At 44.2% G+C, this 16,973-nt stretch overlaps 1 protein-coding gene across 5 annotated transcripts in view; it reads left to right on the top strand.

Moving 5' to 3' along the window:
* TACC1 (transforming acidic coiled-coil containing protein 1) overlaps positions 1–16,973 on the top strand; it is a 110,911-nt gene that overhangs the window by 85,606 nt on the left and 8,332 nt on the right. For all 5 annotated transcript variants that reach the window (XM_081843875.1, XM_081843874.1, XM_081843872.1 and 2 more), the window contains 2 exons: positions 5,071–5,132; positions 7,975–8,115. In XM_081843875.1, the coding sequence (XP_081700001.1) occupies positions 5,071–5,132; positions 7,975–8,115 (203 nt within the window). The remainder of the gene's footprint in view (positions 1–5,070; positions 5,133–7,974; positions 8,116–16,973) is intronic.

Raw genomic sequence — 16,973 nt, 5'->3', positions numbered from 1 at the left:
TGAATTCTAAATTTAAGTTTCAAAATTTAAAAAGTCATTAAAAATTAATATCATTAAAAATTTCCTAAGTAATGTATTGATTACACCATATTTCTAAGAGTTACTTGCAAAAATTCATCTTGGGATCTCAATGTGATCACATTAAAAATATATTTATATTGTACATACATGTCTGCCTTACTGGGTTCTATTTAGGATAAATGGGTCTTCTTGGAGTAAAATATAGCAGAATAAACAAGATTTCAAACTATAATATCAGTTCCTTCAGGCATTTCTTTAAAATGTTATTCCATTAAAAGGAATCTGAAGAGCCAGTCAGGCTTTTCTTTTAAAAGTGTGTTCCAAGGCGGAGGGATCTTTTGTTGTTGTTGCAGGATAGAATTAATGCTTTGAAAAAACTCTTGTTAGCTTGTGGGTTGGCTTGCTTGAAACAAACTATGAGTGATAACCCAGGACAAAATTTGGTTGCAGTTTGTTTGGCGTGAGACAAACCATAAGCCTCGGTTCACATGGCCCACTAAGCAAAAATACGACCCACAAGCTATAGCCAAGGTTGGTTCTTGGGTTCATAGTATGTCCTGAGTGAGACAAACCACAAGCTTCGGTTTGCATAAAACGCAAAGCAAAACCATGGCATAGCTCCTGGTTGCAGAGCAAGTCAGCTGCAAATTTCACCCCATGCATCAGCTTGTTCACACTAAGCCACAGTTTGGCTTGCTTCCTGTTTCTTATGAATCCAAGTCAGTGTGTAGGAGGGGAAGCACCATTTGGTAGGGTATTTGAAAAGGAGATCTCAGGCCCATATAGCTTGTCTTGCAAATGAGCAAACAAGCCACAGCTTGGTTCTGTGGCTCCAGCCCCATCCCCTGTAGCTTGGTGAGTTCCAAAGCAACCCTTGGTTAAGCAAAGTTGTTGGGTGTGGAAGAGGAGAGATGTGCAGTCCAGAGGCCAGAGAAGGAGCTGGCGGGGGGGGGGGAGTGGTGGCCTATTAGCCACCCTTTGGCTCCTCTTAGACACTTGCCCAATCGAACCTGCTGTTACCTAGAACTGGGTGACTGGCCTCCAGCTGTGGGAGGCCTGAGGAGGAGCCATCATCCTCAGTGTCTGCCCATAAAAGCAAGCCTCATGTGAGAGACTCAAGTGCGGCCAGCGGGTTCCAGGAACCTTCTTTGTTGTGAGATCTCAGGGGTGATTTGGGAGTTTGGGCTCTCAGTGGGAGCCAGGAGGCTGAAACATGTTGAGTAAGGAGGTGTGTCAGGAGGAGGAGAAATAGATATCTGTATATATTTAAGACTAATTTGTATAATGGTTTATGTGTCATTTTATATTTATTGTTGCTATTTTAGTTGCTTATACGCCACCTAGAGGTATTTTTATATATTAAGTAGTATAGAAATAGTCTAGATAATGATCATGATGCCAAATCATAGTTAAAACATGCCACAGTTTGTAAGCCCACAACTGACCTTGGCTTCACAGCCTGATTTTGTTGTCAGAAAACAACCCCTAGTTAGTCTGCTATTCTGGGTTCAGACATTCACGCAAACCTCACTTCAGCTAAACATACCATGGTGTATTGGTTCTAGGGGTTGCTCGTGCGTAAACCGGTGCAACACCTGGCTGGGTTGCCTGAGTGAACCTTTTCTGTCCAGACAGCCACTCACCCGTGGCTGTCTCAATCGCTGGCAGAATCCGTCAGTGGGCGTTTCTTGAACTTCTTCCAGCAAAGAAGCTCTTTGACGCCTACTCTCCTCCTACTCTCCCTGCGCGGAAGCCTTCTGCGCAAGGAGGGTGTAGGCAGCGGAAGACCCTTACTCTCCCCGCTGGTCCCTGGCAAGGAGTCATGGGACTGCCTCGCCGATTCCCCCATCTGCCCCCCTTCTCCACTGGTGCTACGCTGATTCTCTTCCCCAGAAGATGGGCTGTCTCTCCCCATCCCAGGACGCTCTCTGGGACCCCTCCGGAGCCCGCTCTCTCCCTCCGGCCCTGATGGCAGTTCCCTGACACATGGCTTAGCGTTATTTGTGAACCAGGCCAGTATGAAAAGGGTTCCCTGCAAATACACAGTCTTAAATGCTTTAGCAGATCCCCAAAGGCCAAAGGCCCATGGCTGAGTCCAAGGGGCTTGAGGAGCATTCTGAGGCAACTGGAGATGGCATTTATTGGCCTAGCTGATAAGAATAGAAGAAAACACATGAAACTTGTTTCGATCAGCTTTGGCTATTATGATGCTTGCATTCTTGTTATTCTGGGGAGAGAAAACAGCTGCTGCTAAGAACCACATGCAAATCTCCACAGGGTGTGATGCCCCATTTCATGGAGTGGAGCAAAATGACAGCTGTTTTTCCTGCAAAGCAGTAACAACAAGGAAGGGAGAACAGAGAAGAACAAAAACTAAGTCACCCTATTCTGGCACTTCTTATTTTCTGCAATTTTTCAATGTTAGTTTTTGCATGTGGAGGAATTCACACAAAATCTTACTATCTGAAGCAGAAAAGCTAAGCAGCAAGCCCCCCCCTTCTGTTCTGCTAGTCGACATGTGCTATGATCTGCAATGAAGTTTTCCTGTGCATGCCTCATTGAAATGAATGGAGCTGCACAAGAGCAATGGATTGTTTCTTTCCCCCATCCCTGCACATCCATGTGTTATTCAGATCCTAAAAGCACAAGAAGAGCCTGGCTAGATCTGTCCAGCATCCCATTCCCAACATGCCACCCAGACGCCTCTTGCAGAAGCCCACCCCAAGCAGGAGAAGAGGGCAAATGCTCTTTCCTACTGTTGTTCCCCAGCGGCTGGTATTCAGAGGCATCCAGCCACTCAGACCTTGTACTCCATTGGCCCAGCTGGCTGCAGCAGATGGAGATGGGAAGTCTCACAACATCTGGAGCACCACATCCCATTGACATGGAGGTGTCTCAGGTTACCTGCAGAGGGTGAATGGCTTGGTTCAAGGTCAGGCTTTATGACTGATCTGGGATTCCGACCAAGCATTTTATTGTAACCAATTATGCAGCACGCTTGGCTTCCTCATTGTCGAGCATCCTCCAACCTTTCTCTCCTAGCCCCCTCTCAGGCTCTGACATTGATCCGAAGGGCTGCTTCACACATTACAGGAAGCTGCATGCAGGCTTGCATAGCATAGCTAATCTTGGTTCTCTGGGGCTTAGATTTGCATGCTGCAAGCACTTCCAAATGTTTCCAGCAGCCACATTCTTGCTTTATACACACAGCAGATGTACATCAAAAAGGGGGGCTGTAATTCTGAAGGAAGAATGTGAGGAAGCGCTTCTCAACATCTAAAATGTGAAGGATGGGCAGTGCAGTGCACACCCAGTGACTTCCAGAGAAGAGGTCTGTTGGATCCCAGCCCTTTCCCTTCTGTAGGGTCTTGGCATTGCCAGGGACATTCAGGTGGCCTCCCAGGATCTCTTTAGGCAGTTTCCTAGGTTGTCCATTTTGCAAAATTGCCCAGCTGGAGAAGGTGTCTGTCCTTCCCATCCTCGGTCATTGAGCCACTTCACCCAAGTGTCATTTGTGAAAAACATCAGAAAATCATCCCAGATCTAACAGCTCAGCTGGTCCTTTCATGTCATCCAGGATCTCCACAAGTGTTTCACATCTGACCGAAATGAGATAGACGCTCAGTTGTTGAGCTGCCAACTAATAAAAGAATCAAGTGCAGGGATGAACAGGGAGGGCCCCAGCTCACTGAGCGAGCACATGCTTTCCATACTGAAAGCTCCAGGTTCAATCCCAGGAGTCTCCACTTAAGAAGGCACAGGTAGATTAGGTGATAGGAAAGAGCCTTCTCTGCCTGGGACCCTGAAGAGACACTGCCAATCAGAGTAGACAGCAGTGGACTGGATGGACAAGTATTCTGGCCTGATATAAGGCACCTGCCTAGGACCTGGGCTGGATCTACACTGATCTCCTAAACATACAGTGGTGCCCCGCAAGACGAACGCCTCGCAAGACGGAAAACCCGCTAGACGAAAGGGTTTTCCGTTTTGGAGGCGCTTCGCAAAACGAATTTCCCTATGGGCTTGCTTCGCAAGACAAAAATGTCTTGCGAGTTCCTGCGGGGTTTTTTTCCTCCCCCCCCCTTTTTCTAAGCCGCTAAGCCGCTTATCAGCTGATCCGATAAGCCGCTAAAAGCCGCTAAGCCACTAATAGCGCTAATCCGCTAATCCGTCAATGGGCTTGCTTCGCAAGACGAAAAAACCGCTAGACAAAGAGAATCGCGGAACGGATTCTTTTCGTCTTGCGAGGCACCACTGTATTGAAAAATAATGTAGAAAACTGCTTAGTAGCAGTTTCCCACTGCTTTTGGCTTGCTGGTGTGCAGCGCCTTCTGGTGTCACATTTTAATAACACATTTTTAACGTTATAAATGACAAGTGTAGATCTGCCCTTGGTGACCCTTAGAGTCCTTCCTATCAGGACAGGTCTGATCCCTGCATATCAGTTCAAAGCATTGGGTTTATCTGCCCAAGACCCTGGAGAAGTGGGGCTTTTTTACTTGTCCTGAATTTTTGAACATTCTACTTCCCTGGATGTCCAGGAGTGCTGGTGTGATGAGAGACGGAGACAAGCTTTTCTGTATCCCAGTTCTCCAAGCCATGCATGATTTTATAGGCTCCTCCTCATTAGTCTCAGTGTCGCCCTTGTAGAACTCAGCAGGGAAGAGGATCACAATGCGTTGACTCTCCCTGTCTTTGGCTCTGGTTCCCCCTAGAGTTGGGCCCCCTGCTTTCCACCCCCATCAGTCACAGGGGGCACCAGCCACCACTGCCCTGGAGAGCCACTGCCAGCCAGAGCAGATAAGACTGAGCTGCATGCTCAAATAGCCAAACCTGGGATGAGCTATCTTCCTCTGAGCCGATGCAAGGAAGCACAGGGGGGAAATCTTCCAGGTGCAACTTTGGCATCCCATAGTCTTAAAAATAGGGGTTGGGTGGGAGGGCAGGAGAGTCTCGACTCAGAGAAAAGGGCTTCCACTTTCTTCTTCCAGTCATCACCACTGAGACTCCAACAACCAGTGTGTGACCCACTTCTTTCTTCTGCTTTAGGTTTTGAGAAGGACACATCGTTGAGCAAGGTGGTGGAGAGGGGCAACCCTGGGGATCCCTTGGTAAGCACAAGAGCAGTTTCTGCCCTCCATTGAGCAAAGAAATGCAGTGGCTGCACCCGTAGAAGCCGTGGATCTTGCTCTTCACCTGAATGCCTTGCAGCAAAGGCTCTTTCACCCCTCCCTTACTTTTGAATATATGTGGGGTTGTTTCTTCTGAAGCACAGAATAGCCACAGGTGGCATTGCTGGCTAGTGAATCCTGCCTGGGAAGGACCTCTGGTTTCTTCTTTGTTGTGTGGGTGTACATGCATGCATGATTTCTCTGACTTTGCCTTAGAGCCAAACTATGCATGATGCTATAAAGGGCACTTGGTAGCTACACCTGCAGTTTCTAAAAAATGTAATACTAGTTGGGGGTTGGGATTTCATGGGAACTGCAGTGTGTGGAGGGGGGAGCTTCTCCCCCTCCCTCAATCTTACAGTACTACGAGGCGGGCAGTTTTTGTTGGGATTGCGTGTAGAAAGCTTCCTTATGCAAAGTCACAGCCGTTGCTCCCTGGAGCTCAGTTTTGCCTCTCCAGGGTCTCGCACAGGGACAGTCCCAGTGTGACCTGGAGATGTAAGGATTGAACTAGAGAGCCTCTGCGTGCTGTGGATGTGGGCTGTAAGCTCCTGCCCCACATGTGCAGAATGTGAACATGGGTGCTATCTTCAAAGTTTGCTACAAAGGGATGTGGGAGACGAGCTGTGTGTTGGCAGCTCTGCTGAGAGAGCCCTTGGCTGGAATAAAGGCCTCTTGGCAGCAACATCCACCCCATACATTTAAAGTGCTGTGACACCACTTTAAACATTTGTGGCTTCCTTCACAAAGAATTCTGGGGGCTGCAGTTTGTTAAAGGTGCTGAGAGTTGTTAGAAACCCACATTCCCCTCCCTGAGCTACTACTCCCAAAGTTCCCTATGATGAATGATTGATTGTTAAATGGTTGGTTGAATGGGGGTCTCCTAACAGCTCTCAGCTGCAGCTCCCAGAATTTTTGGGGAGGATGTGGCTGTTTAAAGTGGCATTATGGTATTGTAAGCATATAGAGGGGAGGGGGAGAGAAGGGATAGAAAAGGGCAGATTTAAAATGAATCATGCCACTTCCTTCTGGGACGGATCAGGGCTGGTTTTTACTTTGCAGCAGCCTCTCTCCAAATTTTGCAACCAAAAGGTGTGTCATTGTGTTTAAAATGAATGGTGCAAAAAGTTGCATGGACATGCTCAATTTATTAGACTCTGAGGCTGTGATGTTCAGGTTTTCTTTTGTTTTTAACCTACTTTGCAAGTAGTATAGTGGCAAGAGCAGGGATACTGACATCATGTTTCTTTCCCTGGAGTCCTCTGTGGAGAGAACGCAAAGGAGATGTAGGCAGGTAGCAAGGGAGACGTAGCCAAGGACCGCCCACCCACCACACACTTCCATCACATTAGTTCTTGGATTCTGAAACTCAAAATAACAGTGTACAGTGGAACCTTGGTTCTCAAACGGCTTAATTGATGAACAAATCAGAACCTGAACGCCGCAAACTTGGAAGTAAGTGTTCAGGTTTGCGAACTTTTTTCGGAAACCAAACTTTCGATGCAGCTGTCGGCTATTGTTTCCAAGGTGTCTGCACCAATCAGAAGCTGCACCTTGGTTTTCGAACATTCCTGAAGTCAAACAGACTTCTGGAAGGATTACATTTGAGAACCAAGGTACCACTGTAATTCTATACATGGTCGTCTGCCATGGCTGCTTTAGCTGAGATTCCTGCGTTGCAGGGGGTTGGACTAGATGACCCTCGGGGTCCAACTCTACGGTTCTATGATTCTGTGCTTACTTGGATGTAAGTTACATTGAGTTCAGGGGAGCTCACCTCAGGTAGCAGGTTGAATTATGCAAGTGAATACAGTTGCACACATTTTGCAATGTACACACACCTGGCTAATTTTGTTGACAGCTGCCTTTTTAAGGTTGATGCTTTTGTGCAGGACTTTGGGGTGGAGTGGAGAGCAAACTACACAAAAGTTAGGTGTGAAATGTGAAAGAGCAGCTTCATAAATTACCCTGGAAGCACCAAAAGAAGTTGCATCAGATAGTAACACATCTCCGGGGGGGGGGGTATTAATTATACCTCAAACCTCTTTTAGAGATGGGGAGTTTATGTGGTCCCAAACAGCAGGGCCAGCTTATGACATTTTGCTGCCTGAGGCAAAGGACAAGGCCACAGACTCAAGAATTGTACAGTTGGAAGGGACTCTTGAGGATCATCTAGTCCAACCCTTGCAATGCAGGAATAGGCAGTTTCCTCATACAGGGATTGAACCTCATTTTAGAATCTGAATTGTAGAGTTAGATACAGCCCTATATGGTTGATGTATCAGCACCTTGGTGCTGCCCTGGCCATCTTTGCTGCTTCTTTTTCCTAAGCCCAGTTTGCCTGGCCAGAGTCCTTCCCCCTCCTTTGACATTTCCCCCTCCTCCTCAGACTTTCCACAGGATTTTAGACTTCAAAGACCCACAGATTTGCCCCCCATCATCACTTTCCAGAAACAATTGAAGACATTTTTGTTCCAACAACCTTTCCCAGATGGGTGGCTAGGGATCTCTGCTGTGGGTCTCAATTTTATGTTTGTGTTTTAAATTGTATTCTATTTTTGGTGTCCTTTTAAATAGATCTTTTTCCATTTCCTTGAAATATATATGTGGAAGGTGGTTTATAAATTCTGGATTGTATCCAAAGTTGCACTGAGTAACATGTTCCCATCTCCTTGGAACTCTTGTTTGGACCACTGCAATCGGGGTAACGAGTTCAGGAAGAACTTTCCCAGTTTGAAAGGGATGGCTGGTTTTTGTCTTGACGCAGTCCTTCTTTCCACAGGGAAGTTCTGAACTATCCTCTGGGGAAAAGGCCTCTGGAACTGCACCCCATGAGACGCCAGGGAGTGCTGAAAGCCCCCTAGATGCAATTTGCCTCAGTGAATCCGATAAGATGGCAGTTCTGACTCTGATCAGAGAGGAGGTAAGAGCTGCATGGGGGGGGGGCATCAGGATGTCAACCATGTAAGGCTCGTTGGTGGTCTATGTTTCTGGAGTGTGTGTTTTGGGTATGTTAATTTAAGTCACTTAAATAATGAAGACAGTGTTCGGAGGGGAAAGAAATCCTTTTCTTTCTTCAAATTTTTTTATTCATTTTATAACACAAATAAAAAACACAAACAGAAAAAACAAACAATACAAACAAATTCTTGTCATATCCTTATTTTTCTAAACTTCACATTTTATCACTTATAAAATACACTATCATATTTCTTCTAGCCCTATCCACTTCCAAAGCTATTCTAATTTAAATATTAACGTGTTTTTTTCAAATATTCTTTAAATTTCTTCCAATCTTCTTCCGCCGCCTCTTCTCTCTGGTCCTGGAGTCTCCCAGTCAGTTCGGCAAGTTCCATATAGTCCATCATCTTCATCTGCCATTCTTCAATAGTTGGTAAATTCTTCACTAGTAATATTCTCTGTGGCATACAGAAAAAAAGTAAGATCCTTTTTGGGGATTTCACCCCCCACTATATCAAGTAAAAAGTTTTCTGTTTTTTTAATAAATGTGTTTTTCAACACTTTTTTCAATTCATTATAAATCCTTTCCCAGAAGTCTTTTACCTTGGGGCACATCCACCACATGTGGTAAAAGGTTCCTTCTTTTTCTTTACATTTCCAGCATTTATTATCATGAGTATGATACATTTTTGCTAACTTCACTGGTGTTAAATACCACCTGTACATCATTTTCATCAAATTTTCTCTTAATACATTACAAGCTGTATATTGGATTCCTTTTTTCCACAATTTCTCCCAGTCCACCATCATAATATTGTGCCCCACATCCCTAGCCCATTCCATCATCACAGCTTGAGCTCTTGGTACAGCAAACTAAATATGACATAATAGGCATCACTGAAACCTGGTGGGATAAGTCCCATGACTGGAATATAACAATGGAGGGATACAATCTATTTCAGAGAAACAGACCAGACAAGAAAGGAGGAGGAGTGGCGTTATATGTCAGGGATGTGTATACCTGTGAAGAGATCCAAGATTTAGAACCTCAAAGCCAAAGTGAGAGCATTTGGGTCAAAATTAAGGGAGAGAAGAATAACAGGGACCTCATTGTGGGAGTTTACTATAGAACCCCAAGCCAAACGGAGGACATAGATGATGCCTTCCTGGAACAGATGGCCAAGCATGCAAAAGGAAGGGACATAGTAGTAATGGGGGACTTCAATTACCCGGATATTTGCTGGATGTCAAACTCAGCCAAGAGCATAAGATCAAACAGATTCCTCACTGGCCTTGCAGAAAACTTCGTTGTCCAGAAAGTGGGAGAAGCAACAAGAGGAACAGCCATTTTAGATCTGGTCCTAACCAATGTTGATGACCTGGTTAGTGGGGTAGAAGTGGAAGGATCATTAGGCGCGAGTGATCATGCTCTTCTGAAGTTTACTATACAGCGGAAAGGAGCAGCCAAGCATACTAGGACTCAATTTCTTGACTTTAAGAAAGCCGACTTCATAAAACTTAAGGAAGTGCTGGGTGAGATCCCATGGACAGTAATACTAAAAGGAAAGGGAGTTCATGATGGCTGGGAGTTTGTTAAGAGGGAGATAATAAAAGTACAACTTCAGGCAATACCAATGAGACAGAAACATGGAAGGTGCCTAAAGAAGCCGGGGTGGCTATCTAAAGAACTTTTAACTGAGTTAAGATTAAAAAAGGATGTGTACAAAAAATGGAAAAGGGGGGAAACCACCAAAGAGGAATTCAAACAAATAGCCAGCACGTGTAGACACAAAGTCAGAAAAGCTAAAGCACAGAATGAACTCAGGCTTGCTAGAGAGGTTAAAAGCAACAAAAAAGGCTTTTATGGGTATGTTCGTAGCAAAAGGAAGAACAAAGAAACCGTGGGGTCACTCAGAGGAGAAGATGGTGAAATGCAAACAGGGGACACAGAAAGGGCTGAACTCCTCAATGCCTTCTTTGCCTCAGTCTTCTCCGATAAAGAAAACAATGCCCGACCTGAAGAATTTGGAGCAAATGATTCAGCAGAGGAAACACAGCCCAGAATAACTAAGGAGATAGTACAAGAATACTTGGCTAGTTTAGATGTATTCAAGTCTCCAGGGCCAGATGAACTGCATCCAAGAGTATTAAAAGAACTAGCAGATGTGATCTCAGAGCCACTGGCAGTCATCTTTGAGAATTTCTGGAGAACAGGCGAAGTCCCGGCAGACTGGAGGAGGGCAAATGTTGTCCCTATTTTCAAAAAGGGGAAAAGAGAGGACCCAAATAATTACCGCCCAGTCAGTCTGACATCAATACCAGGGAAGATTCTGGAGCAGATCATTAAGCAAACAGTCTGTGAGCACCTAGAAAGGAATACTGTGATCACCAATAGTCAGCATGGATTTCTGAAAAATAAGTCATGTCAGACTAACCTGATCTCGTTTTTTGACAGAATTACAAGCCTGGTAGATGAAGGGAACGCAGTGGATGTAGCCTACCTTGATTTCAGCAAGGCATTTGACAAGGTGCCCCATGATATTCTTGTAAAGAAGCTGGTAAAATGCGGACTTGACTATGCTACCACTCAGTGGATTTGTAACTGGCTGACTGACCGAACCCAAAGGGTGCTCATCAATGGTTCCTCTTCATCCTGGAGAACAGTGACTAGTGGGGTGCCACAGGGTTCTGTCTTGGGCCCGGTCTTATTCAACATCTTTATCAACGACTTGGATGATGGACTCAAGGGCATCCTGATCAAATTTGCAGATGACACCAAACTGGGAGGGGTGGCTAACACCCCACAGGACAGGATCACACTTCAAAACGACCTTGACAGATTAGAGAACTGGGCCAAAACAAACAAGATGAATTTTAACAGGGAGAAATGTAAAGTATTGCACTTGGGCAAAAAAAATGAGAGGCACAAATACAAGATGGGTGACACCTGGCTTGAGAGCAGTACATGTGAAAAGGATCTAGGAGTCTTGGTTGACCACAAACTTGACATGAGCCAACAGTGTGACGCGGCAGCTAATAAAAGCCAATGCAATTCTGGGCTGCATCAATAGGAGTATACCATCTAGATCAAGGGAAGTAATAGTGCCACTGTATTCTGCTCTGGTCAGACCTCACCTGGAGTACTGTGTCCAGTTCTGGGCACCACAGTTCAAGAAGGACACTGAGAAACTGGAACGTGTCCAGAGGAGGGCAACCAAAATGGTCAAAGGCCTGGAAACGATGCCTTATGAGGAACGGCTAAGGGAGCTGGGCATGTTTAGCCTGGAGAAGAGGAGGTTAAGGGGTGATATGATAGCCATGTTCCAATATATAAAAGGATGTCACAGAGGAGGGAGAAAGGTTGTTTTCTGCTGCTCCAGAGAAGCGGACACGGAGCAATGGTTCCAAACTACAAGAAAGAAGATTCCACCTAAACATTAGGAAGAACTTCCTGACAGTAAGAGCTGTTCGACAGTGGAATTTGCTGCCAAGGAGTGTGGTGGAGTCTCCTTCTTTGGAGGTCTTTAAGCAGAGGCTTGACAACCATATGTCAGGAGTGCTCTGATGGTGTTTCCTGCTTGGCAGGGGGTTGGACTCGATGGCCCTTGTGGTCTCTTCCAACTCTATGATTCTATGATTCTATGATTTCACTTGTTCATCTTTCGTATGCCATTCCAGCAATAAATTATACATTTTAGATAGGTTTTTTATTTTTGTGTCTTGTAATTCCATTTCCAGTTTGGATTTCTCTGTTTGAAAACTGATTTTCTTATCCATTTTCAACACTTCATTTATCTGGATGTACTGGAACCAATCATCTAATTTATCTTTCAACTGATCATAAGATTTTAATCTAAATTGGTCCCCTACTTCCATCAAAATACTTCAACCACATATCTTTCATATTCAACCTTTTATGGGTCTTAGATTCCAATGGTGATATCCACCTGGGTGTTTTCCTTTCTAACAGATCCCTGTATCTTATCCAAACATTGTATGAAGATTTTCTAATTATATGGTTTTAAAATCCTTTGTGGGCTTTTATCTTGTCATACCATAAATATGCATGCCAGCCAAATACATTATCAAAACCTTCCAAATTTAGAACATCTGTATCTTCCAATAAACACAATTTTTTCAACCAACAAAAGGCTGCAGCTTCAAAATAGATCCTTAAGTCTGGCAGGGAGGAGTCTCCTCTCTCTTTCACATCTGTTAATAATTTAAACTTAATTCTGGGTTTCCCCTCCTGCCAGATAAATTTAGATAATACCTTTTGCCATTCCTTAAAACAATTCAAATTATCAATGATAGGAAGTACTTGGAACAAAAATATCACCTTAGGCAATACATTCATCTTTCTCGCAGAAATTCAGCCCAACAAAGATAGTTTCAACCTTGTCCAGATATCCAAATTTCTTTTGATATCTTTCCATAACTTTTCATAGTTGTCTTTATACAAATTCAAATTTTTTGCAATCATATTTACACCCAGATATTTTACCTTTTTCACAAACTTCAGCCCTGTGGTTTCCTCTAAATTAAGTTATTCATGTATCGTTAATTTTTTTTCTAAAACTTTGGTTTTATTCTTATTCAATTTGAAACCTGCAACTTGTCTGAACTCTTGAATTATCTTCAGTGCTTGATTGCACTGATCTCAGGGTCCTGTAAAGTCAATACCAAATCATCAGCAAAGGCTTTTAACTTATATTGTTTAGTTCCCACTACTATGCCTTTAACTTCCTCATCCTTCCTTATCATGTTCAACACCACCTCTAGGACAGAAATAAAAAGCGGGGGGAAAGTGGGCACCCTTGCCTGGTTCCCTTTTCAATCCTAATTTCTTCTGAGACCACATTGTTAATTATAATTTTTGCTTTCTGCTCAAAGTAAATTGCATTAATACCATTTAAAAAGTTTTGACCGACCCCCATATTACATAAGTTCTGCTTCATAAAGCTCCGAGAAACATTATCAAAGGCTGTCTCTGAATCAATAAACATTAACATTGCTTTAGTTTTCCTTTTTACCTCTAATCTTTCCAACACATCCACTATGTTCCTAATATTATCTTTCATATGCCTCTCAGGTAGGAAGCCTGATTGATCTTTATGTATGTGCTTATTCAAAACCTTCTTCAATCTTGTAGCCGAAATATTTGCAAATATTTTATAATCCACATTCAACAAAGAAATTGGTCAGTACCGTATTTTTCACTCTATAACACGCACCTGACCATAACACGCACGTATTTTTTAGAGGAGGAAAACAAGAAAAAAATATTCTAAACAAAACAGTGGATGTATGATTTTTGTGGTTCATGCTGTGGCCACAGACATGTGATCTGACGGTGAGTTTGGGGTAGCCCAATGCAAAAATCCTGAGGATCCATGTGGATCCATGCTTTGTAACCACGTTTTTGCGCCATTGCAGCCCCATGAAACAGTGGGTGTGTGTCTGTTTTTTGGTGCAGGCTGTAGCCATGGACATGCTGTGTGATCTGATGGTGAATTTGGGGTGACCCAGGGCAAAAATCCTGAGGATCCATGTGGATCCGTGCTTTGAAACCAAAGTGGGGAGGGAAGGTGGGGAGGGAAGGAAAAGCACTCAAGGGACAAGGAGCACGCGTGGGGTGTGTGGAGAAGGAGCTTTTCGGGGAGCTGAGTGGGGAGGAAAAGAGCACTGTTGCTTTAAAGGTATACTTAAGGTATTTGCCCTGTGACTGGGGTTTTTTTCCATTTAACAGTTTGCAGCCTGTTTCTTCCGCTCCTTGTTTTGAGGCAGAATAGATTTGAGCAAGTGAGGAGGACTTGGATTGCAGGGGATTCGCCATTAGCTGTGTAAAAGCGCTCCTCCTTGCAGCCTTCTACTTTGTACATGTGGCTACTGGTATCAGGTTCAGTTTGAGTGATAAGCAGCCACCAGCAGCAATAGAATGGAGAACAAAAAGGCGATAGGGGCACTAGGACCCAGACAGTGCTCAAATCTATCCTGCCTGAAAACAGCTGAGAAGCGGGGGATTTGCCTAGTTTTCCCCTCTCCCTCATCCCGTGCCTTCCCCAGCCTTTTTTTTTTTACTTCCTGGTTTTTACTGTGCTCGTGGCTCAGAGCTCCAGGTTGTTGGTTTTTTTTTTTTTTTGTTTTTTTTTTGCTGCTGGTTGCTTAAATTTTATCCTTCCTGATCCAAGGCCTTCTGTGCCCTGCTGTCCCTCTGCAGCCCCATTGCTCCGTTTAGAGAGCGCGCGGACCGTTGCTAGCTGAGGCTGCAGCAGCTGTTGCTGGCTACTTTAAAAATGCCTGCTGGCTTTGAACCGCCTGCCTCCTCCCGGCTCGCTATGGCTCCTGTCTGTCCCTCCTCCCGTGTAAGCGGCTGCTGCCCGCTTTGCTGCCATGGCTCTCCTTCCCTCCCTCCTCCCCGGCTCCTCTGTAGGTCGCTTTAAAGCAAGCAAAGCGAGAGCCTCGTAGAGCATGTAAGCGGCTCTCACTTTGCTTACTTTCAGAGAGCCCCTCCTCCTGGCTGTAAAGCAAGCAAAGCTAGAGCCATGCAAAGCCCTGCAAGCGGCTCCCACTTTGCTTGACTGATGGCAGCCATGGCTCCGATCCAGTGCATTCGCTCCATAACACGCACAGGCATTTTCCCTTACCTTCTAGGAGCAAAAAAGTGTGTGTTATGGAGTGAAAATTACGGTAATTCTTTACTTGAGCTCTATTTGTGTCCGGTTTGGGTATCAGAGTGATGAATGCCTCTTTCCAGGACTCGGGTTCTTTGTCCCCCTGTAATATTTTGTTACAAACATCCATCAAAGGTTGTATCAACCAATCCTTAAATATTTTATAATACTTGGATGTTAAGGTCCCGGTGCTTTGCCTATTTTCATTTGGGCAATTGCCCCTTCAACTTCTTGTCTTGTAATCCATTCATTTAGTAGGCTCTTTTCTGCAATCCATTTTTGTCCAGAAACTGTTCCATTTTTTCCTTTTCTTCTTTTTCCTTTTTGTAAAGTTGCTTGTAGTACTTTTGAAAACATTTTCTAATCTCTTCTGGGTTCTCAATATTCTTACCATCCTCCATAATATTAATTATTGTACTCTCCTTCTGTCTCTTTTTCAATTGCCAAGCCAGTAATTTTCCGCGTTTATTTGCCAATTCAAAAGTTTTGTTTCATCAATTTAATTTTCCATTCAATTTTTTGGTTGACTATTTGTGAAGACTAAGATTGTAATGCCTTAATTTCCTTTTGAATCTGTTGATTTTTTGGGTTACATCTCAGTTTTTTCTCTTTCTCCTTTCATTGAGACAGAATTTTTTCCTTTTGCTCATTCTGTGTTTTCTTCCTGATAGAATTCTGTTGAATCAAAAAACCTCACATTACCACTTTACTTGCATCTCTTACGACCCTTGCTTCAATTCCAGGATTCAAATTCAACTCAAAATAGTCCTTTAGGGTCTTCTGAGCTTTATTTACAATCAAATCATTTCTCAGTAAAGCATCATTCATCTGCCATCTAAAAGAACTCTGTAGAGACAATTTTAACTCTGTCAACACAGCATTATGATCGGAACAAGTCCTTGGGCAAATTTCAGATTTAGTCACTCTTGGAGTCAAGTCGTTAGTTAACCATATATTATCTAGACGACTGCACGATAGATTTGCATCTGAAAAAAAATGTAAAATCTTTCTCCATTGGATTCTTCAATCTCCAAATGTCTATCAGGTCAAAATTGTCCACCATCTCAAAAAACGTCTTTGGTTGCCTCCTGTCATTAGTAAGTTTTTGCCTTTGGGTTCTAAAGAAATCCCGATAACAATTTACTGAGGAAACTGAACAGAAAACTATATAATTTGAGGAGAGAGGTGTTGTCATTCTTATTTCAGGCCTTGTACATAGCAGGGAGACATTCAACTAAACATAGACAGGAAAAGACACAGCCAGTTGGGTGAAAATCATACCATTCCAACTGGTTGCTGAGCAACACCCCCCTCCCCCTCTTGTCTAGCTGACTTTAACACTTACAGGATTAACCCTTAAGTTGCACACAGAACGATCTCTGTCGTTGCAATTCCAGTGGGGTTATGTTTGAGAACAGTGCTTTGTCACTAAGAATGATAAATTACTTTTAAAATCAGTTACAAAATGTTGAGGTAGAAATGGGCTATTGAGCCATCTGTTTTTAAAAAGCAGGGATGGGCAACCTGCAGCCTCAGGCCTAAAAGCCAAAGACATCTGTGAGTGATCAGTCCCTCTCCTGGGAGGAAGAGGGAATGAGAAAGGAAAGGCAGAGAGAGAATGTGCTGCCCCCCCCCACAGACTGCCCCTGAGGCACTGGCCTTCAAACTCTTGGGTCAGCACCCACTGCCAGGACATCACAGCATGACCGAGGGCGAGTCACAGGAGCAGCACTGCCACTATGCAAGCAGATTATTTAAAAATTCAGAAATGGGTCCCCAAATGTATGTTTGGGTTGAAGCTGCGTTCCAGGTCTGCAAAGGCCACCCTAAGAGAAAAGCTTGCCCACCTCATTGTATGGTGTGCAAGGGATCAGGGTGTTCAACCACGAATCTTCTAATCTGAGGTCAAACCCTGTGAGCTACAGAGCACTCAGGCTTTACAGCCTCTTCAAACACAGACAAGGACATCAGCTCCTCTCACTGGCAGGCAGTATCAGTGGCCAGGACTGGCAATAAATGCCAAGAGCCTGCTCTAGCTCTTTCTCACTGTTCTGCCCTCTGGAAATGAGAGAACCGCAGTCTGGGCCTGAGCCTGAGCATGTGAAAGCGGAAGGTAGCCTTGTCCAAAGTCCGCTAGTACCTCAGA

This window comes from Podarcis erhardii (genome assembly GCF_964252035.2).
Source record: "Podarcis erhardii genome assembly, chromosome: 16".
NCBI lineage: Eukaryota > Metazoa > Chordata > Lepidosauria > Squamata > Lacertidae > Podarcis > Podarcis erhardii.
The sequence above is the reverse complement of the archived record's forward strand: the minus strand, read 5'-3'. Positions and strand labels throughout refer to the sequence as shown.